The 25,096-nt window shown below is 42.9% G+C and overlaps 1 protein-coding gene across 2 annotated transcripts in view; it reads left to right on the forward strand.

The window, feature by feature from the left end:
* RYR3 (ryanodine receptor 3) overlaps positions 1-25,096 on the forward strand; it is a 693,107-nt gene that overhangs the window by 293,656 nt on the left and 374,355 nt on the right. For both annotated transcript variants that reach the window (XM_033952387.1, XM_033952388.1), the window contains exons 38-41: positions 9,507-9,644; positions 15,137-15,410; positions 20,020-20,134; positions 24,956-25,085. In XM_033952387.1, the coding sequence (XP_033808278.1) occupies positions 9,507-9,644; positions 15,137-15,410; positions 20,020-20,134; positions 24,956-25,085 (657 nt within the window). The remainder of the gene's footprint in view (positions 1-9,506; positions 9,645-15,136; positions 15,411-20,019; positions 20,135-24,955; positions 25,086-25,096) is intronic.

Here is a 25,096-nt window from a genome sequence, read left to right on the forward strand (position 1 = left end):
AGCAATGAGAACCACACACCCAACAGATCCTTCCAAAGCAGTGCAATCCCCTACTCCAGATATTCAGTCTTCCTCTAACAGAGTGAAGGTCTAGAGTAAGTGCCACAGTCCCTTCTCCAACCCTTCCAGTCCCTTAAGGTGGTAGTACAAGGACAATGGCTCCCAGTGGCGTAGTAAGGGGTAGGGAGTGGACCACTCAGGCAGCGTCTTGGTGGAGGTGCCGGCACCTCTCCTCCTATCTGCCCCTCCATCCCTTTTTGGCTCCTTGCTGGCTTGAGCAGCATCTTCAACCTGCTGCTAGTGCTGGCCTCAGTTCTCCCTCTGATGTCACTTCTTGGTTGTGGGACCAAGAAATGATGTCAGAGGAGAACCGAGGCCAGCGCGGACAGCAGCTTGGAAATGCTACTCACCTACCCTCATCACTCCACTGATGGCTCCCTCTTCAGCACTTAGGCCAGAAAAAGAAATGACCTCAAAACTGAAGCGTTAAGAGAATCACAGAAAAGGGAGAGCCATTATCTACCACATTGAATAAAATAAACCAAAACCAAAACCAGAAGAACAGGTTGCTATTCCATCAATCCCTCCGAAGCACTCCAAGGTTCTAGGAATGCCTCTCTGGACCATGCCCAGACCTTTAGAGAAAGCAGACCATGACTACTCCTATGACGAAGGAAAATGACATCCCATTAGTCCTGGAGTTCATGAAAAAATTCTTGCAAAACACTTTGGCACTCTTACAATCCACTTCATCTTCTCCCAGCCTACTAGCTCAGTAGCAGCCTGCATCCCTCCAATAAATGCTTTCCGTGCGTGTTCTCAGTGTGGATGGAAATCCCCAGGAGGCTACTCCAGGGAGTTATTGCTAAATTTCAATGTCCAGAAATCACTTGCAAGCCCCCTCAAACCGGAGGAATTAGAATAATATGAGTGAGAAGAACCAACTCACTTTGAAGAGGAAGATTTACTCTCAGAGGGCATACCAAAGTAGAAATGCAGAAGCCTCCTATCCTAAGTTCCTTCAGAATCTCTTAAAGTATTTGATTCTCACTACTCTAGAGATACTGTGTGACAAGCAGAACTTTGATTCAATCCTGCAATCCACTGACACACTTCAAGAATCCCTGGCCATATCAGTTCATCGGATTTTCCAACATCTTTGACTTAACATATGGCAACACCTCTTTCCACAATGATTGTATCCAAAATGCTGAATGTCAAATATAAATACAAGCAGCATGGGACATTTACTTCCTCAGTTTCTTCACCATTCAATTTTCTTTGAAGCAACCCTCAAAAAGACTAAAACTTCCTGGTCATTTTCTAATGTTCTACCTGGAAAGGATCCCTGAAATGTGAACACAGTAGGAAGGAAAGTATAACACAGTGTAATGCTGTACCTGCATTTCACATCATATCAGCACCAGATGTTGTGCTACCAACATAACCTGCTTCAGCAGTCCCTTAGTGTTGGAAAACCATTTCTCCTACTTTTAGAGAGCTAATACACTTCATACACCACCTCCTCTGGGTAGCAGCCATTGCAATTAATGCACTCATGATTGTTTGGCTCTATAGAGTAAGGACTCCATGAGGGCCTACAATACCACTGCCCATGCCCATGGTGAAAAGTATAAGGTATTATTTCTCTCCTTAAACCATTGCTCAGTTTTTCATGAGGTGGATCAGAACCACTTTGCTCGAAGGCTATATTCTTTTGAAGACAATATGTTTCACAATAGCGCCCAAGCTATCTATACCTGTAAGTGCTACCAGCCTTATATTCCTCTTAAACTTTAGTACCAGCCAGTTCAAGCATATATGCAGAGCACAATGGTGTGAATTGAAACAACTTGTTGCCACCATTACCTCTGCCCAAAAGCCCATCCTCAGTTTTTCATAACCAGCCAGCAGTTAAAAACTTCCATTTCCTCCAAACCATGTGGCCAGCCATCATTGCTGATTCATGGGTGCTCAGGATCCTGGCTCAGCGAAATAGGCTCAACGTCAACAGTTTACTTCCAAACAGCATATCTCCCAAAATGTCAGAATGCCCCCTACTGTCATCTTCCCCAATTGGAAGTAGAAATATGTTCTCATACAGGATTGGATGATTAAAAAGGTACCTCATTAGGAGAAGGGCCAAGGCTTCTATTCAAAATGCTTCCTCATCTCCACAAAATCTAGAAGCTGATTTCTGATCTTAAACATAAGGGACTCAATATTTTCCTGAAAAAGGAACACATCAAAATGAACTCCCTAGCCATCATTGTGCTACTCCTCTGCCAATATGATTGATTGTTTTTTTCCAGATCTGAAAATACATCCACATTCATACCTGTGCATGCCTTCCACTGGAAGTAGCATTGTTTCACGTTCAAGAAAGAACATTATTAGTACTGAGCAATGCCCTTGAGTCTTTATTAGCCACCTAGAGTCTTCATGAAGTATGTTTATGTTTATTAAAAACTTTATATACCGCATAACGGCCTGAAAGGTTCCAAGCGGTTTACAACGTCTCCAGCAATGGTGCACCTTCCCATATCTAAATGACATTCTCATTTCAGCCAAGTTTTCCTATTATGTGCATTGATCCCTATATAATGCCTTTTATCTCCTATGAAGAGAAAAATCCCCCTTAATCCCATCCCAAATTTACAGTTCATAGCCATATGCCTCATTACTCAGCAAGGCTGTGCTTACCAATCCAGCAAGGATTCAAAAAAAAAAACTCTCATCACCCAGTATTGCCAACATGGAGAAAGCAGAATTGCTTACCTGTACCGGGAGCTCTCTGTAGACCACAAGGGAATGGAACCACATAATCCTGCTCTTCTTCCCCAAAACATATCAACTTTATATTACAGAATGAGGGAGGCTTGATTCATGGGAGTCAGCAACATTACCAACAGGAACTGCCTCATAGGAATACAGTGGTGCTGGAGGAGAGGATTGAATTGGGCCATTGTGGGAGAGTTGCTCTGCCTCCCCACCCCCTCCCTGACACTCCTTGCTTTACCGTTGCCTTGATAGTAAAAATGACTGTTGGGCAGATCTTATTGGGCAGTTCTCTATCTGTTACTATGAATTGAGAAAAGTATGATTGATTTTCAGAGTAATTAAATTTTATGGATTAAAGTGAGAATCATGTATGAGAGCTTATTAGAGATTGAGAGACAGTGTTCTCTGCGAAGGAGAGGAGGTTGGAGTAAAGTGATCCAGTTACTAATTGTATTGCCACATCTTAAATTTGAAAGACATAGAAAAGTGTAAATGGAGCATACTTACAGCTATAGTATTTTCAGCACTCTATGGTCAGGAAAATACAAAGCTATGCTGATCTAACTAAATTCTAACCTCCATAGACTGCTGACAAGCAACAGACACAAGGCCCAAAGTTTATGAAAACAGAAATAGATTTATTTTAGCAGCAAGTAAATTAATGCAGAGGCAATAACAGAGGAAATAAGTATAAGAGAGTTAAGCACAAATGCTAGGACCTTGATAGAAAAATGACATGCCCTTGTTAAAAGAGGTTTAAAGTAAATACACACTTAGGCCCTAGGCCAGACATGGGCAACTCCGGTCCTTGAGGGCCATAATCCAATCAGGTTTCAGGGTTTCCCCAATGAATATGCATTGAAAGCACTGCATGCAAATAGATCTCATGAATATTCAATTGGGGAAATCCTGAAAACCTGATTGGATTACGGCCCTCGAGGACCAGAGTTGCCCATGTCTGCCCTAGGCCCAGAATCCAGGGCTACCTGTTTGTTACTCAATAGCAATACAAAGCTGGTTTTATACAACCTGATGATGTTCTCCTGGAGAGATGTGGCAGGAGGCAAGCATGAGCTCTGAAAGGAAAGAGTAGAAGAAGTCGATGGAGTTTTACAAGCTAGGAAACATGAGAGGATATTAGTTCAGATCTAGTGAGGTCACCAGACAACTTTTGGACCACACGGATGCCTCTTATAAACAGTTTCTAGCTATAGCACATGGTTCTGATATTAACATAAACATTACTCCTTGTTATGGACCAGCAAAGTTGCAATTCCTAGAACTCAGGCACCAAACAGTCTAGTGATACGGGCTCTGGGCTAGGTTCCAAAGTGGATGGGTTAACCTGATCTGGCGTACATGTCACTGTACAAGTATGTTTGTCAGGTGATTCCATTAGGCATGTAGTACTTTTTTAAAAATAATTTTTATTACAAAAACAGCCAAGCCACGGACATAGCTACAATTCCAACAGTCCAGGCAAAAAGGGAAAGGTACAATCGCAAGATATCAACAAGTACAGAGCACCCGTGATAAAGGATAGGCCAATAAGGCATCAATGAGGGAAAGAAAATCCCCTGAACAAGGAAGGGCAAAAAGGGAGCACACAAAGGCACCTACCCAAATGGTGATCAAGGCTGCATTAGCATTTTAAACTAACCCGAATTTCCACCCTCCCCCCCCAGTCACTCCAACAAGCAACACCCTCCAGAACATACCACCCTAGCCACACCAAACACACCCCAAGCACCCCTCATACACACCCCAATCATACCGGCTTGAGAGCAAACAGATGAGGCTAGCCCCTTGGGCTCTAGGGAATAATGTCATGCAACAGATACAGCTTTCTCAGCCTCAGTCAAGAATGGCAAGTAGTACTTAAGCAATTCCTTCTTGCTGTGGCACTATCTTGGTAAAATCAGGGCACTGTTCATGCTGAACTGATACATGGCCTGAAGTATCTGGTACCGATGATGTTATCAGCTCTATTAGTGCTTACCTATGCAGGAGTTTTACACCTACAAAAGGGCATTGCAATAGTCTAGCTTAGAGGTAACAAATGAGTGAACAAGAATGTGAAGAGCCTGTTTTTGTAAAAAAAAAAAAAGTCCTTGGACAGATGATATCCTAGGTTTGAAGAAGCAGCACCTGACAATATGAGTAATATAAGACTGAAAGTTTAGGGATTGATCTAGGACCCTTATAGAGGGTTCTGATTGGATTAGGACACCTGCAATAATGATTTGGGCAGAAAAAAGATGGAAAGCCTTTGTGGCTTATCAGTAACCTCAAGATTTTTCAGGGTTTAGCTTTATTCTGTGGCTACATGGATTGCTATTTGGCTTAATTTAAATAAAGAGAAATCCTGAAAACCTGACTGGATTGCGGCCCTTGAGGAGGGACTTTGACACCCCTGCTATAAGTTTCCTGAATCCCAACTGGAGCTTCTCCTATCCACTTAAATTATTTTGAACATCTACTGGTCTGTTTCTTTCTGATTTGTATAATGGTGTTCTGGTCAAGGCTTTGTACTTGATGAAGTATTGTAAATTCTTTATAAATTAAAAAAATGAACTGAAAAGGGCAAGTGAATTGTAAAGACCAGTGGCGTACCAAGGGGGGGGGCGGTGCACCCCGGGTGCCAGCCCTAAGGGGGTGCCCCGGCCTTGCCGTTCAGTCCCCCCCCACCCCCGAAGGACCGCTCGCCCCACTGACCTTCCTGCACCACCTGTGAAGCAGCCCGCAGCAGGATCGCGAAGTCAGCGTCAGCGATCCCTGCGCTGCTTAGGCGCTGCTTCCTGCGCCGCGATCCCACCCCTCCTCTGACGTCAGAGGAGGGGCGGGACCGTGGCGCAGGAAGCAGCACAGGGATCGCTGACGCTGACTTCGAGATCCTGCTGCGGCTGCTTCATAGGTGGTGCGGGGAGGCCAGGGGGGCGAGCGGTCCTTCGGGGTGGGTCGGGGCATCAGGCCTTCAGGGTGGGGCGGGCGGGCAGGCTTTCAAGGGGGAGGGGGGTGACAGGCAGGCAGGCAGGCCTTCAAGGGGGGACAGGCCTTCGGGGGGGGGGTTCAGGCCTTCAAGGGGGGCAGGCAGGCCTTCAGGGGGGGTGCAGGCCTTCGGGGGGGTGTAGGCCTTCAAGGGGGGGGACAGGCCTTCAAGGGGGGGGACAGGCCTTCAAGGGGGGACAGGCCTACAAGGGGGGGTACAGGCCTACAAGGGGGTGGGACAGGCCTTCAAGGGGGGGACAGACCTTCAAGGGAGTGCAGGCCTTCAAGGGGGGGTGCAGGCCTTCAAGGGGGGGTGCAGGCCTTCAAGGGGGGGTGCAGGCCTTCAAGGGGGAGACAGGCCTTCGAGGGGGGGAAAGGCAGGCAGGCAGGCCTTCAAGGGGAGACAGGCCTACAAGGGGGGGGACAGGCCTACAAGGGGGGTGGGACAGGCCTTCAAGGGGGGGACAGGCCTTCGGGGGGGTGCAGACCTTCAAGGGAGTGCAGGCCTTCGGGGGGGGGGTGCAGGCCTTCAAGGGGGGACAGGCCTTCAAGGGGGGACAGGCCTTCAAGGGGGGGAAAGGCAGGCAGGCAGGCCTTCAAGGGGGGACAGGCCTACAAGGGGGGGGAGAAGCTACAAGGGGGTGGGACAGGCCTTCAAGTGGGGGACAGGCCTTCGGGGGGGTGCAGGCCTTCGGGGGGTGCAGACCTTCAAGGGGGGGACAGGCAGGCAGGCCTTCAAGGGGGGGACAGGCCTACAAGGGGATGGGACAGGCCTTCAAAAGGGGTGCAGGCCTTCAAGGGGGGACAGGCAGACCTTTAAGGGGGGACAGGCCTTTGGGGGGGGACCATGATTTAGAAGTACACAGAGGGAAGGGGGTGTTCAAAGAGACGTGCATATGCCAAACTTTGGGGAGAGGGGAAGAAATAATGGGTCTGAAAATAGAGGAGAGGGAGAGAGATGATGGACCATGGGATTTAGGGAGGGAAGGAACAGAAAGGGAGAGAAATTGGACACAAGGGATGGTGTGGAGGAGGGATAGAGATACTGGATAGGAGGGTAATTAAGAAAAGAAAGGGAGAGATGGTGGACTCTGGGGTGATGGGGAAGGAGGGAGAGATGCCGGATGAAAGGGTATTTAAGAAAAGGTGGATCTGTGGAGGGAGATGAAAAAAAGGAAAGATACCAGACTTCCTGGGAAGGGAAGGGAAATGGAAAGGGAGGACAGAGTTGGCAGATGGATGGTTAGCATGCAGAAAGAAGGAGACCCTGGCAAGCAAGTTATCAGAAGAAAACCAGAGCCTTGGACCAACAAGATTTGAAATATAACCAGACAACAAAAGATAGAAAAATTAATTTTATTTTCTGTTTTGTGATTATAATATGTCAGATTTGAAATGTGTATCCTGCCAGAGCTGGTGTTGGACTGCAAACATGAGCTAGGATTTAACAGAGAGAGGAAAAGTCCTTTTTGTTTCTTTATTTTATTTACACCACAGCGCCAGTGTGGTTAGGAGAAGCCAAAGGGGGTGAAAAAGCTATAAAACCCACCAGGAGTTTTGAAAAAAATCACCCAACTGGGCAGGAAAATCGAATTGAAAAACCAATTCAATAGGGCTGAATCGAATCAAAATTTTTTTTCCTGTATCTGGCAGCATTAGTTTGCGCTACTGTCTTAGAATTTAGGACCTGGGATTGGGGAGAGATGGCATCCTCAGTACTTTATAATGCAAGTGAAACGAGGATTTGGTCAGACTTTTGAAGGGTCTGCAGAAAAAAAATATTGTATAGGCCGGGGACATGAGACAGCAGGAAATGAGAACTTTTCTTCCTTCTATTTTTGTGAATGGAAAGGCTGAGGATGTCAGAGAGTTCAGTTAAAATATGTGCTTTATAAGAAAATATAATAATGTGTTTTATAAAGTTTATAGCATAGCTGGCCTACCCAGTGAGGTGTTCCTAGTGGTGATGGTGGCAGCGTGTCAATGTGTTGAGAGGAAGAGGTGGTCTGGGAAATTCTGCTGAGCAAACTCCAGGCCCATTTCCACCCCCCAGTTAGTCCACTCCACTCAACTGGTTCACACACTGAGTGGGTCTTTGGGTGTTGTTTTGGGATCTCTTCCAGTGGTTTATCTCCTTCTGGTCCAAGGAAGGAAACTTTGTTATCCTTAGCATTGACCTACAGAATATGTTTGTAACAGCGCTGCTTGTGTGGCATTAGGCTATGTAGTGATCGAAAGAAAAAAACAGACCTTTGCACATTTTTGCACTATATGGTGGGTGTATGAGGAGATTCACATTTCCTGCACAGCTAAGTCCATGTGAAGTTACCTTGTGCTGTATTTGACATCTAGTAAGGTCTCTGTTTGAAAGGAAAGATCTAAACTTAAAAATGAAGTGGCCAGAAGTTATGGTAAAAGCAGATAGTGTAGCTGGTTTTAAGAAAGATTTGGACAAATTCCTGGAGGAAAAGTCCATAATCTGTTATTAAGACATGGGAGAAGTGTCTGCTTGCCCTGGATCGGTAGCATGGAATGTTGCTACTCTTTGGGTTTTGACCAGGTATTAGTGTCCTGGATTGGCTACCATGAGAATGGGCTACTGGGCATGATGGACCATTGGTCTGACCCAGTTAGGCTATTCTTATGTTATGTTCTCATCTGTAGGGGCCTTTGTTTTCACTTCTTATTTTAATGTATTTTTTTTCTGGGAACTTATCAGTGTTTTTTATAATGGGAACAAAAATGGAAGAGAATTAATGTGTGTGGGATGAGGGGGTAACTAATTTCTTCAGCTAAATAATTCAATCCACTTCAAACAGACATAGGAGAACTCACGCACCATTCACACACCCTCCAACCAAAAACGTCAAAAGAAAAAAACTGTTCGACAACCTCCTAGCCATTCGAGCTGCAACACTCGACCCCCAACTCTACAACCAATTGACATCGACCACAGACTGCAAAACCTTCAAAAAGAAATAAAAACCCTTCTATTCAAAAAACACATAAAACCGAACTAACACAATCAGAACTGTCCCAAGCATCACCTGCAACTACTCCATATGTACTTCTGATGTCATGACAATTCAGACATAATTTATGTTATGTTATGTTTGGAATATAAGAAAATTTTCACTGCCTGTTTCTATTCTGACCATTTATTCTGTTTCATGGTCATTACAAAAAATATTTTTTTACATAGGGGGGGGGTGTCAAAAAATGATGGGCCCTGGGTGCCACATACCCTAGGTACGCCACTGGTAAAGACTATAAGGCTCTGAACAGCTGGTTTTCATAAGGATGCAGGCAGAGGAGTGCAGATTGTCTGATTCCTCTTGATGTCTAGAGACCATCCGGGGATAGAAGGAAAGGAAAGACAGTTCTAATACAAGGGATGGGAAAATAAGATTGTGATGCTGAGCAGTGCAGGTGCTGGAAAAGAAAAGCAATAGTTTGCCATGACAAATGTAAACCCAGTACCTTGGTGTACTGTAATGTATAGGAAAGTTGAGAACCAACGATTCAGATTCATGGCATTGCTAATTGCAGATAAGTATTGTGTGGTTTTCATGAAAATAGAACAAATGGTGGATATTTTTTTACCCAATATGAGTGATTTTTCCAAGCAACACCCACTAGTTGTATTCACAGCTCAGGAAGGGTGATCAACAATATCAGAATGTGTGCCACATCTGTACTATAAAATATGATTCGTATCATTTCCATGTACTTATTAGGCATTCCACTTGAAGAGGAGGAAGAGGAAGAAGAAGATGTATCATGGACTGGCAGGCTACTTTCATTAGTATACAAAATTAAAGGCCGACCAAAAGCAGAGGAGAAGGACCCCACAGAGGAAGAAGAAAAGGCCCCGAGTGAGTTTCAAATATTTGTACAGTTAAAAATATTTTATTCAATATTCAGCAAAGATAATCGACTTTTTTTTTATTTTTTTTTTTTTGAACAACAGCCATCATAGTCAAATTATACCTAAATATTCAGCACCACTATCTGGGTATTGGTCTTTGCTGAATATTTGGGTATAATGAGCAGTGCCAGGAGTTAGGACAGCTTTTATGCTTTCCTAAGTTATATGAATATCACTGGTCTCTGGGTAACTCCCAGTTCCACCCAGGCTGTGCCTCAGATCACTCCAGTAGCTGTGTATTCATGCCTAGTGCTACTTTTCCAGGTAATAGCAGATGCTATCCAAATATTTAGCTTTGAATATAGTATGACTTTGCATCTGGAAAATCTTTCTATTTAATGCCAGTGAAGCATTTCATAGAGATAGGTCACTGCTATATGCAGTTATTTCCTGACTGAAAATATTGCTGTGAAAGCAGAACATACGGCAGCAAAGATATCAGACCTGGCCTGATATGTTACTGCTGTTTTTATTTGTCCTTGGAAGTCAAATCTATGTGTTGGAGGAAAGGCAGGAACAGAGATATTTAAATAAGTTCAGTGTCTAAATGCACAGAGCTGATGGCTCTTTCAACACAAAGGACACTCTAGATCAGTGGTCTCAATCTCGCGGCCCGGGGGCCACATGCAGCCTGCCAGGTACTAGTTTGAGGCCCTCGGTATGTTTATCATAATCACAAAAGTAAAATAAAAGTTTCTTGATCATATGTCTTTTGCTATAAATGACAATATTATTATTAAGACTTAGCCGAAAAGAAAGATTTATAAACTATAAAGAGTTTTTACCTCATGCAAAATTGTCATTTCTTTAATAAGACATTAACTATTTTTCTGAGGCCCTCCAAGTACCTACAAATCCAAAATGTGGCGCTGCAGAGGTTTGAGTTTGAGACCACTGCTCTAGATAGAACGTTCATGTATATGACACACTGAACACTAGAATTCATAGCTAAACAAAATACGCCTACATATTTCATTGTTTAACTAAAAAGGTAGTTTGAATTTGCCTATCTTGTATCAAAAAGCTGCATGTAATATCAATTCCAGATTTATCACTTGTCATACAAAACAAATATATATTCAAATTCCAGTGTTACCTCAGTAACAAATCTCTCCACTCCCAGATACTATGAAGCAACACAAAAATCTGCAAATATGCTACTCAGAATCTATGGACAGAAGACTTCCAACATATTTAGTTGGGGCTGGAGGCAGTAGTTATTGGGGGTAGTGGGGAAGCAGAAATAAGGAAACTTTACGGGGGTTTCAAGAAACTGGTTTTCCCAGCTTTCAGGCACTGATAGTTGTAAAGGAAACAAACATAGGCTTACTGTCTACAGTAAAGTGTTTGTGACACACCTCCCACTTCTTGGGCACACTCCAGTTTGTCCTGAAACACTGCTCTAGAATAAAGAGTCATGGGATTAAAGTGTATAGAGTCAGGAGTAATCTAAGGAATATTATTCTTACAGAAAGAATGATGGTTGTCAACAGTCATATTGTCTAATTTAGATTACTCAGAATGTCCACTCAGCCCTTCAAAGATAATTCTTATCTTATTATAAGGGAGCCAATGAACAAATTTAGACCTTGAAAAACAAGATCTTTTCAAGGGAGCTAACTTATCTGCAACCAAAGATACTGAGTTACTCCACCGATCTATTAAAACAGAATGTCTATGTTCATGTTGTTGAGTAATTAGAGAATGACACAGTGACAAAATTCATCACCGTTCCCGTCCCCGCAGATAACCGCGGGAAACCATCTTCATGTCATTCTTTAAAGCGAGAGGAAAGAATCAGAGTATGAATGGCCACAACCACTGACCCGCAAGCTTTGCTTTGAAGAATGCTGGTGTAGGACTGAGATTGAAATAGACACTAGAAAATGACATGGGATTATTTCCCACGGTTATCCGTGGGGACGGGAGCGGTGATGAATTTTGTCACCGTGTCATTCTCTAGTTGAGTTATCAAAATCTCAGTAGGAGGGTCCAGAGGCCTGAAAATTAATTGGAGGGGCACACAACTGATTTTATTTACCTAAGGTGCCTAATACCCTTGCACAGGCCCTGCTCTTTATCCTCAATGCTTTTTTAGGGAAAAGAACACTTAAGTCCAAGTAAATTTATGTTTATATACTACTGCTATTTATCATTTCTATAGCGCGGTTAGATGTATGCAGCACTATGCATTAAAGAGCAATTGGAAACAAACAGGAGAAACTGCCTTCACACCAGCAAACACAGGAAGAATGGTGGCCAATTGGTGTTCAGTCTCTTTTTATTAAGATGGACTCGACACGATCGTGTTTCGGCCCACAAAGGGCCTGCCTCGGGAGTCTTTTTATAATCAAATCATACAAAATCCACCAAAATTCAGCAAACTCTATAGAAAACTGCAGCTGTCCATCTTAATAAAAGAGACTGAACACCAATTGGTCACCTTTGCACTATGCATTAAAATATTCAAAAGGCAGGCCTGCTCACTAGAGCTTACAATCTAATCAAACAAACAAATAGAACAAGTAGAGGGTTAGGGAATTTCTCAGGCATAGGTACTTTAGGTGTCAGGTCAAAAGCGCGCTGGGACAAAGGCTCGCCCAGACAATTGAGTGCAGCGTGGAGGTGCGCGCCGCTCAAAATTAATGTTTTTTAGGGCTCCGACGGGGGTGTGGGGGGGAATCCCCCCACATTACTTAATAGGCATCGCGTCGCGTTGTGGGGGGCGTGGGGGGTTGTAACCCCCCACATTTTACTGAAAACTTCACTTTTTCCCTGTTGTTAGGGAAAAAGTTAAGTTTACTGTAAAATGTGGAGGGTTACAACCCCCCAAACCCCCCATAACGCCGGCGCGATGTCTATTAAGTAAAGTGGGGGGCTTCCCCAACAAAACCCCCCATCGGAGCCCCTAAAAACAGTAATTTTGAGCGGTGTGCGCCTCCGCGCTGCGCTCAATTGTCTGGGCGCGCCTTTGTCTTTCACGCCGTTGTCTATGAACCGGTACTTTACAAGAAAGTGCAGGTTATCTGTATCTCGCTTAGAAGTTGGATAAGTGATAGAATCAAATTTTAATAAAAATTTGAAACTTGAAAAGTTCAGTTTGTCATATTTATAAAATGGAGAGAGTGCTTGCTATTCAGCAAGGAAATTATCATAATTTTAAAAAGATTTGGGGGCCATTGATTATATATTCTAATGATCAGACACCTTAAACACCTTGTTATTATGTAAGATATAGGTAGGGTGGGATTTGGAAATATGATATTTGCTAATTGGTTTATTATTAATGGATGGGGTGGGTGGGGAAGGATTCTTTTATACTTTAATGATTATAAGTAAGAATGTCAAGTGATTTGTAAAAATTTTTGATTGAATATTATACACTTATTGTAAGATATGAAAATGAATAAAGATTTTTTTTTTTTTTTTTTAAAGAAACTTGAAAACTTGAGTTAAGAGCAACCTCAAATATGAATACTGCCTGAATTTGAATCCTGCCAGGGACAAAACTTGACATACTAACTCAGGCAGTCTGTTCTAGGTGTATGCTGCAGCAAGAGAGAAGGAGCATAGTCTGGAGTTGGCAGTAGATGAGAAGGGGATAGATAAGAGAGAGGTGCCCATTGAACGTGGCAAAGAGATGGAGAGAGTTGGAGCTGAGAGAGTTAGTCAAATGGGTGCAGTAGTCTTGTATGACAAGTGAAAGAGCAAACTGAAAGGAAGTCGGGAGGAATTTGGAATGTATGAAGTCAGCACCAGAGCCTATTTTACAGAAGTCTTCTCCCCTAGATGACAAAACCTGGGTACACCTCAGGAGAAGCAGACTTCTGTAAAATAGACTCTGGTGCGAGGCTGAAGGGCTAGGGGAGAAGGGAAGGTTAAAATCCATGTAAGCATATGTGTTTGGTGACTCAGATGTTTAGGAAGGCTATGGCAGGGTGGGATTGGGGCAGGGCTAGTGAAAATTCTTAGGGTGGGGGCAATGCCCATGTTAGCAGGAAAGAGATATTGGGGACACTTTTGAATATAGCACTGAAGCTCCAGCTATTACCCCTATTCAAGTTTTCAAGTTTATTAGGATTTTATATACCGCCTATCAAGGTCATCTAAGCGGTTTTACAATCAGGTACTCAAACATTTTCCCTGTCTGTCCCGGTGGGCTCACAATCTATCTAACGTGCCATCTCTGTTACTGATGGTATTATAAACACTGAATATACTCCATGGAATTATGTGCTGAAAGCATTTAAATAATGTACCAAAACAATGCTTATTATTCCACAGAATAGTATTTGCAATATTCTGGAAATATATGCAGGTATGTTAATACTTGGTTTCCAGTATGTTTAGAATAGATATTATCTGTATTAGCTGGTTAGAGAACTGGTCTGAGAACCAGGGAAGCCAGGGTTCCAATCCCATTGCTCTTCTTGAGAGCTTGGACAATTCACTTAACTCTCCGTTATCTCTGGTACAAACGTAATACTGTAAGCCTCCAGGCATAGGAAAATAGTTGATGTACCTAAATGTAACTCACCTTTAGCTACTAATATGAGAGGTATGAGCTAAATAGAAATTCTAGTACCAGGCATATTGCGAAGTAAAACAAAACCCTACAAACGTCACTCAAGACTTATAGAGCAACTCTACCATACATTAATATAACCTCCAGAAATTATAAAAGGTCTACCTAGAAAAAGACAGCACCATAAATATTGTAACCCTGGTCCCACTCAAGTCATCCAGCATCTCTCACTCTTCTTCTCCCCACCCAGCATTCCTTTATCTTCCCCCTCCTACCTGTCATTACTCTACTTCTCTCCCCTGAGTCCCCTCCATCCAGTTTCACTCTGTATCTTTCCTTATTCAGCATTTTTCCTTCTCTCTCGCTCTCTCTCTGCTACTCCATCCAACATCATGCTCTCTGTCTCTCTTCTCTCTTCCCCCATTCATCACCCCATCTTTCAATCTCTGTTATTCATCTCCCCTCATCTGCAAGTCATGCTCCCTTTGAAGCAGGAAGTTTAGGGGATCTGACAAGCAGAGCAGCAGCAGCATTTGAGAAAAAAGTCCTGCATGCTTTTACTACCTACCACTAAAACCTCTTATTTATTTTGTGATTTTACATCCACACATTTAGCTAGTCAAAGCGAGAACTTTTCAAATGGTTAGATATAAGCATTTAACTGCTTAAGTTATCCAGTTAAATTATATGAAGTATTAAGCTATGTTCCTTTGTGCAGAGAGCAGTGGTACATCCAAAGCAGCTTGTTTCTTTTGCTTTGATATGGGTAGTTGGAGCTTCACAGAACTCAGTGGCCACTGGATTTAAAGTTTGTGATTCTGCAGGCGAAGACAAGGCTGCTAACTTCTTTGGTTGAGGATTTAGTTTGTTTGAAAGTTTTCAGTCCCTTTCTTTGTGTTATGTGTCCATTTCAGCCACCCTGAATGAACTGATATCACAGACCATGGTTCGCTGGGCACAGGAGGATCATATCCAAGATCCGGAGTTAGTACGGATTATGTTCAGCCTTATACGCAGACAGTATGACAGCATTGGGGAACAATTGCGAGCTTTGCGGAAGACATACACCATCAGCGCCATCTCTGTACAGGATGCCATCAACTTACTTGCTTCACTTAGCCAAATACGTTCCCTTTTGAGTGTTCGCATGGGCAAGGAAGAGGAAATGCAGATGATTTATGGATTAGGGTATGAACTTCATTCTTTATATAAGTTTATTATAGCATTCTAAGCATTCACTTAAACAGAACTGTGCCTGGGATGCTACTGTCACATGGAATATACCAAAAAACCACAATCATTATACACTGTTAAATATAATGCATAGTCTTAACTATATACTATATTTGTCGCTCCATAAGATGCACCTGACCATAAGACGCACTCACCTCTAGGGGAGAAAAAAAATTCTGAACCAAATAGTGTGCCCTGTACCCTGTCCCCTCTCTGGTGGTCTAGTAGTAGGCTGGGACAGGGTACAGGGCACTTCTGGTGGTGGGCACGTCTAATGGTAGGCATGTCTAGTGGCAGCCAGTCAGCTTCCAAAACCTCAGTCAGTGCCAAGCCAGCCAGCCAACCCACCCCCAAGCCAGCCCCCAATCAACCCAGCCAACCAGCCCAAAGGCAACCAGCCAACCAACCCCAAGCCAGCCAGCCAGCTCCCAGTCAACCCGGCCAGCTAGTCCCAAGCCAGCCAGCCGAAAGACAGGCAGGCAGGCACCTCCCCGCCCCCGGTACCTTTTTTTGACATCCCAGAGGTCCAGCGTGCTTTCCGCACTCCTGCCTGAGTTCTGCTGCTCTCTTCCAGCAGCTCCAATGGCACAGCGGTGCAGGAGACAGGTGCGCGCTTTTTGCGTGCCTGCATGGTCTCTCCCTGTGCTCCGAATGGCTGTCTGTCAGTTCTCGTCCTGCGGGATGCCAAAAGGAGGTACGGGTCTTATTTGGAGGGTTTTTACATTCGCTCCTTAAGACATACCCTTATTTCCACCCCCTTTTTGGGGGAGGAAAGAGTGCGTCTTATGGAGCAAAAAATACGGTATACTTTTATGCGCCATTCTCATCCTGCGGGATGCCAAAAGGAGGTACGGGTCTTATTTGGAGGGTTTTTACATTCGCTCCTTAAGACACACCCTTATTTCCACCCCCTTTTTGGGGGAGGAAAGAGTGCGTCTTATGGAGCAAAAAATAAAGTATACTTTTATGCGCCATTCCATTGCTGCTCTGTATGCTCTACTATAGATATGCACATTCCATACTTGGGAGTGCTGAAAAGTTCTCAGTCCAACTAACCAACTTCCTAAATTCTGAGCATTATTTTGCCACTGTATCTGAAAAGAGTGGCTGGAGGAGTTGCTGTACAGTGAGAGATGAGAGAAACTGGGCCTCTTCTCCCTTGAAAAGAGGAGACTGAGAGGGGACATGATCGAAACATTCAAGATAATGAAGGGAATAGACTTAGATAAAGACAAGTTGTTCACCCTCTCCAAGATAGAGAGAACGAGAGGGCACTCTCTAAAGTTAAAAGGGGATAGATTCCGTACAAACGTAAGGAAGTTCTTCTACACCCAGAGAGTGGTAGAGAACTGGAATGCTCTTCTGAAGGCTGTTATAGGGGAAAACACCCTCCAGGGATTTAAGACCAAGTTAGACAAGTTCCTGCTGAACCAGAACATACACAGGTAAGGCTAGTCTCAGGGCACTGGTCTTTGACCTAAGGGCTGCCGCGGGAGCAGACTGCTGGGCACGATGGACCACTGGTCTGACCCAGCAGAGGCAATTCTTATGTTTTTATGTTATCGTATTTCATTATGTGCCAATTTTCAGAAAAGAAATTCTATGTTTTGATATTGTTCAGATCATTGATTGAGCCATATCCACTTCATTCTCTTCTTGGTTGGGCTGAGAACTTTTCAGCACTCTGAATCACTAGCAGGATGCAGAAAATGATGTAGTGAGGTAAACTGGGAACATCCACAATGGCAAAACACCCCACTTCTGAGTGTCCAGTATAGGGAAGAAGGCTAAAGGGTCACCAAAATCCACTTGATGGAACACTCAATTTGTAATTATAAAATTTAAAGGGTGATGATATCAATCCTTTGCCCTTATTTTCACCTCCTCCTTAATGTATTACTGATCACTTACTGTTGTTTTATAATTATGTAAACCAAATTAAATAAAACATTACACCTGAAAGTATTCTCACTTATCTTTTAATTTGCAGAATCACTAGCCTGCCCCGACGGGACCTGTTTTGCCACATAAAGGCTTTTTCAAGGGTTCTAAAGGAGCTCCATTCGAGCGTCCTCCCTCATTTGGATCATCACCCTTTAAGTTTTATAATTACCAATTGAGTGTTCCATCAAGTGGGTTTTGGTGACCCTTTAGCCCTCTTCCCTATGCTGGACACTCGGAAGTGGGGTGTTTTGCCGTTGTGAACTTTTCAGCACCCCCTTGTACTTGTTTGTTTGTTTTTTAAAATCCTTTTGAATTATAGTTGCTATTTGCTACATCTCTCTTCCTTTTTTGAATTGTAATTTTCATTTCTCAACTTTTCTATCCTTTAATTAGAATGGATTCTAAACTACTTATGGTAAATGATACTTTAGATGGGTGGTATATCAAAAAATAAAGAACTTGACGTCTTTTGTGGATTCGTTATAGTTGTCTTTTAACTTTATTTTTCGTTGTTTTAGTACACACACATCCAGGGGAGGGGAGGGGGGTTATATCTTTTGTTTGGTTTTATTCCCTGATGGAAAATGTTGGTTGGGAGAGGGGTTTTTATTTTTTTTTTTTTGTATTGATACCTATTGATTATAAGTGCTTGTTTGTTAGCTTTGAAAACTTAATAAAGATTTTTAAAAAATGAAATAAAGCACTCGAACTATTATTTTACTGGACAAAATTTTGCAGTCAGCAAGGGAGACATGTATTTCAGACATGAAAGTTTGCAGGGCTAATTCCCAAAGTCAGTAAGTAATATTGACCCTGAATGACTATATTTTATGCTTTCTGAAGTAAAGGCATTTTACATGATTTAACAACTTCAATACCAAATAACTACCGTCCCATAGCCAATTTGCCATTTATCTCCAAAATTGCTGAAAAAATTATCCATTCTCAATTATCAGAATTTTTTGATCATTCACATGCTTTACATCCTTATCAGACTGGTTTTCGAACTTCACATTCCACAGAATTATCATTACTTGGTCTAATTACAACTATACAATACTCTCACGATCACTTAAAATCAGTAATATTAATTTCCCTAGATTTATCTGCAGCCTTTGACACTATCGATCATTCTCTCCTCTTATCCAGATTAGCTGAATGCAACATTACAGGTCACGCTCTTAAATGGTTCACATCCTATTTTCATCAACGTAGCTTTACAGTTCATGCAAAAAATCAAACTTCTTCTCCAATAACTCAAACTTTTGGAGTTCCTCAAGGCTCTATTTTGTCACCACTACTGTTCAATATCTTTCTTTCCCCTCTTCTTTCTCTCGCCCAATCACTGGGATTTTCAATTTTCGCCTATGCTGACGATATACAGTTACTCTTCCCGATAAATACTTCAAACCCATTAGAAATAAAAGATCTAAATACTAAACTAGATATTGTAAGTGATTGGCTTTTTTCTAACAAACTTTCACTAAACATTGATAAATCTTGTGGTATTCTGCTCCCCATCAAAAAATCTGAAACCTTACCTGGAACTGTTTATATCAAATCCACACCTTTAGCAATGGATACTAAAGTAAAACTATTAGGAGTAATTATCGACCGAGATCTTTCCTTTCATGACCACATAAGCTCAGTAGTCAAAACCTGTTTCTTTAAATTACGCATTATCCGTTCACTCAGTTCTATTCTAAATAATGATTCAATTAACATCCTCATTCATTCCCTAGTCATTTCGCATTTGGATTACTGTAACTCTTTGTTAAATGGATTACCTCAAAAAGAACTTCGACGGTTGCAACTTATTCAAAATACTGCAATAAAACTAGTCTACAAAATAGGTAAATTTGAACATGTCACCCCTCTTCTCAAAGAAGCACATTGGCTCCCAGTCACACATCGCATAACCTACAAAACCTTACTGCTTATCTTCAAAATCAAACAATCTCACTTACCGCTATTTCTCGATAAATTATTAATTCCCAAAAGCTCTCCCCGATCCTTACGATCCACCGATCAAAAACTTCTTTTTGTTCCGTCTATAAAAGAGTCCTACTATACCAGGAAAACTAACTTTTCTATTATTGCTCCAACCTTATGGAATTCTCTCCCTCAATTTCTTCGTGACGAAAATCATCTACAAAAATTCAAAACCAATCTTAAAACTTTCCTATTCCAAGATGCCTTTACCAAATCCTAATCCTTACTTCATCTATTAAATTTTCAACACTCTCACGATTCTTTTCTTCTTCATTAGGGCATCTCATAACATCACGCACAACTACCCTTCATGTTCTTTCCCTTCCCACTATATCATTTCTTCTAATATCATGTAACTTTTCCCCTCCTCCCCATCCATCCTCACGGTCGTGTTTGTCTGTATATGTTTAATATGTTTCCCCTATACTCTTTAATACACTATTAACTCGTTCTTACTCTTTATTTTAAATTTTTATTGTTAACCGGTCAGATATTTGCTTTATGATCGGGATATGAAAAACTAATAAACTTGAAACTTGAAACTTGAAACTTGATGTTTGAGTAATAAGATTTTCTTTTTCATTGATAATGTGCATTTATTTCTTCATTCTTATCAATTTCACTTTAGGGATATAATGAACAACAAAGTGTTTTATCAGCATCCTAACTTAATGAGAGTGCTGGGGATGCATGAAACTGTGATGGAGGTGATGGTGAATGTGCTAGGAGGAGACAAATCTCAGGTACTTAATTTTCTACTTTGTCTTAGATTGCTTGGTATCTGAGCTTCTCACAGGCCTCTGCAGACGCCCTCTCCTCATTCTTTCTCCAGTATACTATTTTCTGTTCATACAGCATATGGGGAAAAAAATTGGCTTGATTTAGAGGCAGATTTTAGAAAGGACATATAGAGGGGAATTCAAACGTCTAAGTTAGGACATATGGAATTCCCAAATCTAAAACCTCTTGTAAAATAGGAGTGGGGCTGCATATTCAAGATTGTCCACATCCACATGGAGCAGTGAATTTTATAAACCTGGACATAGGAATAAAAAAAGTACTTCCTCCTTTACAAATACAGATGTGGGAATAACTTTCCCAGCATCGGTGCCTCCTCACCCCCAAATCATATCCCCCCCACCCACCTATTACTGCTACTATTAATTATTTCTATAGTGCTACCAGACGCACGCAGCGCTGCACAGAGTCACAAAGAATAAGAAAACAGTCCCTGCTCGAAAGAGCTTACAATCTAAACACTGTTGGCACCTTCCCCAATCTACTCTGACATCAGCACAAGGCCCACTCTACAGCATCTGACCTGTACAACATCAGCACAAGGCTCCTCACATCATCTGAATCCCCCTCCCCCCCCCCGAAAACAGACACTCACCCACCTCTGAGACCCCCATATGGAAACCTGACTTCTAATGATAAAACTGTGATTTAACTGCTGGAGGTCTTCTAGCTGTTTTGGGTCCTAACAGACACAAGGCGGGAGCAGATGGACATCGTATCAGCTACTCTAGACACCATGGACTCCCAGCAAGCCATCGGATCTTTAAAATAGTTAGAATTGATCTCATCTAAATTATCTAAGTACAAGTTAAAATCACCTAATACAATATTATGAAATTGTGGGCAGTATTAAGCTATTACCTCAACAAATTTATCCAAGGATTCCTAATTGTGGTTAGGAGTTGCATAGACCCCCTCCCCCCCTTCAATAAAAAATCAGCAAAACTTCACTAAGGGGGAAATTCTGTATAGGATGCTGGTTTCTGCAGCTGCCTAAGAAGTGGCTAAGAATCGCACACAGGCATCCTATACAGAATCTCATCTGCCCTAAGAGAAAGACGCCTAACCTCCCACCCCCCCGATTTTCTAACCGGTACCTATGTCACACGTGCTGGTTAAAGAAACGCGTTGCCGCTGAGCTAATTGTGGTAAGGGAATCTCTCTGCTGCGATCAACTGAGAGGCAGCGAAGTCCCCCTGACACTGTCTAAAGCCGGAGGGATGCCCAATTCCTCTTGCCACCACCACAAACCCCTACCCAACACTGTCTGTGACAGGAGGGATGCCCAATTCCTCCTGCTACCCCAAATACTCCCCCTCGAAGTCCTCCTTCAGGAGGGATGCCCGCTCCCTCATGCTGGAACTCCCAAACAACCCCAAGCAACTGCGATAGACAGGAGGGATCCCACTCCCTGCTGCCAGCAGGCCCCCCCCCAAACCCATGACCCTCCAAAAATTTTGGCCCCACCCAGACTCGAACTCCCCACCTTGGTACCCCAACACCCTGCCCCCCCCCCACATAACTTTTGTGGTACAGTGGACTGGAGAGATGCCTATTCTCTCCATCCACCAGACCCGCTTTTTCACAAAGATGGGCCCTCTCCTTCCCGGTGCATCCTGGGATGTACCAGGAAAGGGCCTAAAGCCTTTATTGGCCCAGGCACCCAAGGACCCTCCCAAAGCAGGGGCCTTGAGCACCTGGGCCATATGGAGTCTTAGGCTTCCTTCCCACCTATGGGCTTTGGTATCTGGCCAATCAGAGTCTTGGCCCCTCCCTGGTACATTCCAGGATGCAATAGGAAGGAGAAGGCCTGTCAATGTGAAGAGGCGGTCCTGGCAGCCGGAGGCAGTAGGCATCCCTTCGGCCCGCCATACTACAAAAGATACGGGGGGGAGTGGGGTGGTTGGGTGCTGAGGTAGAGGGTTTGGGTCTGGGGGACTCATAGGTTGGAGGGGGTCAGAATTTGTGGGAGGCTTCTGGCAGGAGGGAGTGGGCATCCCTCCTGCCTATTGCAGTTGGGGTAGTTGTTTCGAGGGTTCTCGCAGGAGAAATTTGGCATCCCTCCTGCTGGGGACAGTGTCAGTTGAGGATTTAGGTGTGGCGGCAGGAGTAATTGTGCATCGTGGTCAGGGAGGTTCGGGGGTGACAGAAGGAGGGAGAGGGCATTCCTCCTTCCGGCCGACTTATGGTAGGGTTTGGGGTTCCCTGCCTTGGCAGGGATCAGCTCAGTGGCTGCATCTATTTGAAATGTAGGTAAGTATTTTAATGGCCTACATTTCAGACGTCTGTCATGGTTCTAGGGAGATGCTCAGGGCTGCCCAAGGCTAGTGTCAGGTGAAACCATGCACACACCCAGACTTAGACGAGCTTAGGTGGTCCTACAAGTCTCCCTAGACCCATGAAAACGCCTACAGTGTAGGCCGCCTGCCTTGGGTTGTTTTTTTTTCTAAAAACGTTCATCCAATTGGCTGGTTAGTCAGTGGGAGGACACTGCTGCTGCCTAAAATTGGGACGCTGTTTATAGAATTTGTCCCTTAATAGTATAAAGCAAACAAAAAATCAGAAGGTATGTAGGCTCAAAAAGAGTCTTTTATTTATATACTAGGTATATTTCAGACTTCAAATCAGGTTAAAAAAAAATTAAAAATGCCTAATATGTTTCGATGCATACCGTGGGATCCAGTTTCATGCCAAGATTACTGTTTTTCAGTTCTCGCAAAGACTCATCATTGCTAAATGAAGTGGTGCTGCTGGAGAGGTGAATGCATATATTCCAGACTCAAGATATAGTTGATGATTGTTGCCCCTGACATAGGCGCTGTGATACTGAAACATATTGGGTTTAAAAAAAACCCCATGATTTGAAGTCTGAAATATACCTACCTGGGACCACTTTGTTGTGAATAAAGGACTCTTTTTGAGCCTACATACCTTCTGATTTATTGCTTGCTTTATACTATTAAGGGATAAATTCTATAAACAGCGTCCCAATTTAAGGCAGCAGCAGGTGCCTAAAACCAGTAAGGGAATTGTCAAACGAAAGCACCATCCCTAGCAAAATAATTTCTAAACCTTTCAAAGGCATAGAATCAAATAATTTAACATTCGACCATCTCTCATATAACAATAACCTGTCCACACCTTTTTGACCAACTCTAGGACAATGATGAAGCTTATAGCCAGAGGTGACTAGAGAGATCGAAGGAGAGTGCTAGATGTGATGTATTTAGATTTTAGCAAAGCCTTTGACATGGGCCCTAAAGTGACTGACTGAGTTAGGAACTGACTGAGTGGAACGCAACAAAGGGTAGAAGTAAATGGAGCTTTCAGGATATTTGGGAGCCATTAACAAAATATTGTAATGATTGAATATTATTTTTCCCCTTAAATATGCATGTCCAAGGAAGGGGGGGAAGAGTATTTTGATCTGATTATTAAAGTAAGGTATATGGGAATGGGGATTATTATATGTTTTTCTTGAATTTAAAGACTGTTATTGATTAGGGGGGAGGGGGTGGAATAAATTCTGATATGGATTTTAACAGAATATTAAGTGTTGTATCTGAGTTTAAAATGTTATATATGTTGTTACACTTATTGTAAGTTTTTAAAAATGAATAAAGAATTAAAAAAAAAAAAAAAAAAAGTAAATGGAGCTCACTCTGAGGAAAGGGATGTTACCAGTGGTTTGCCATGAGGTTCAGTTCTGGCCTGGTACTTTTTAACATTTTTGTATGCAGTTTTGCTACAGGGCTCTCTGGTAAGGTTTGCCTCTTTGCAGATAATAACCAAAATCTGCAATAGGGTAGACACTCCTTATGGTAATAGAAACATAGAAACATAGAAAGATGACGGCAGAAAAGAGCTACAGCCCATCAAGTCTGCCCACTCTACTGATCCACCCCCTTAAGTCTATACCCTAGTGACCCTATTCCTTATCTTCATCCTCGTAGGGATCTCACGTAGGGATCCCATTTATTCTTAAAGTCTGGGACGCTGCTGGCCTCGATCACCTGCACTGGAAGCTTGTTCCAATGATCTATCACTCTTTCCGTGAAGAAGTACTTCCTGGCGTCACCATGAAATTTCCCTCCCCTGAGTTTGAGCGGATGCCCTCTTGTGGCTGAGGGTCCTTTGAGAAAGAAAATATCATCTTCCACCTCGACACGGATACATAAGGACCTAGTGAAGCATGAAGAATGGTCCAAAATTTGGTAGCTAAGATTTAATGCTAAAACATGAAGGGTCATTCATTTAGGCTGCAAAAAATCTGAGAGAACAGTACAGTTTAGGCAGCAAAGAGTTTTTGTGCATGAAAGGATTTGGATTTGAGCGTGATCATATATGATGATCGTAAAGTACACAAGTAAGAAAGGTGATGACAAAAGCAAGAAGGATGCACAGGTGTATAGGGAGAGGAATGACCAATAGTTTATTTGTATCCTGTGATCCAGTGGTGAACCGCAGCAGGAGCGACCTTCCTGCGCTCCTGCCCATTCAGAGTCGCTAGCTAATTGGCTTCTGCGAGTTCTCAAGGGATCAGTATGTGATATCAGAAGGGAACCAAGACTGACGTGAGCAGGTGGAAGATGCTTTTTACACCAGCAAAAATTTCAAGAGGTACAAAGGGGGGGGGGCACCATTGCCCTGGTGCTACCCTCTCTCACTACGCCACCGCACATATGATAGACAGACAGAAAGAAGCTACTTCCATAAAAAACAGGTGCACTGTCTCCTACAATAAATCTTTTGTTTCTCTTGTGCAGATTGCATTTCCAAAGATGGTTGCCAGCTGCTGTCGTTTCCTTTGTTACTTCTGCCGCATTAGCCGCCAAAACCAAAGGTCCATGTTTGAACATCTCAGTTACTTGTTGGAGAACAGCAGTGTTGGACTAGGTAGGTATAGA

This window comes from Geotrypetes seraphini, chromosome 7 (assembly GCF_902459505.1).
Source record: "Geotrypetes seraphini chromosome 7, aGeoSer1.1, whole genome shotgun sequence".
Lineage (NCBI taxonomy): Eukaryota > Metazoa > Chordata > Amphibia > Gymnophiona > Dermophiidae > Geotrypetes > Geotrypetes seraphini.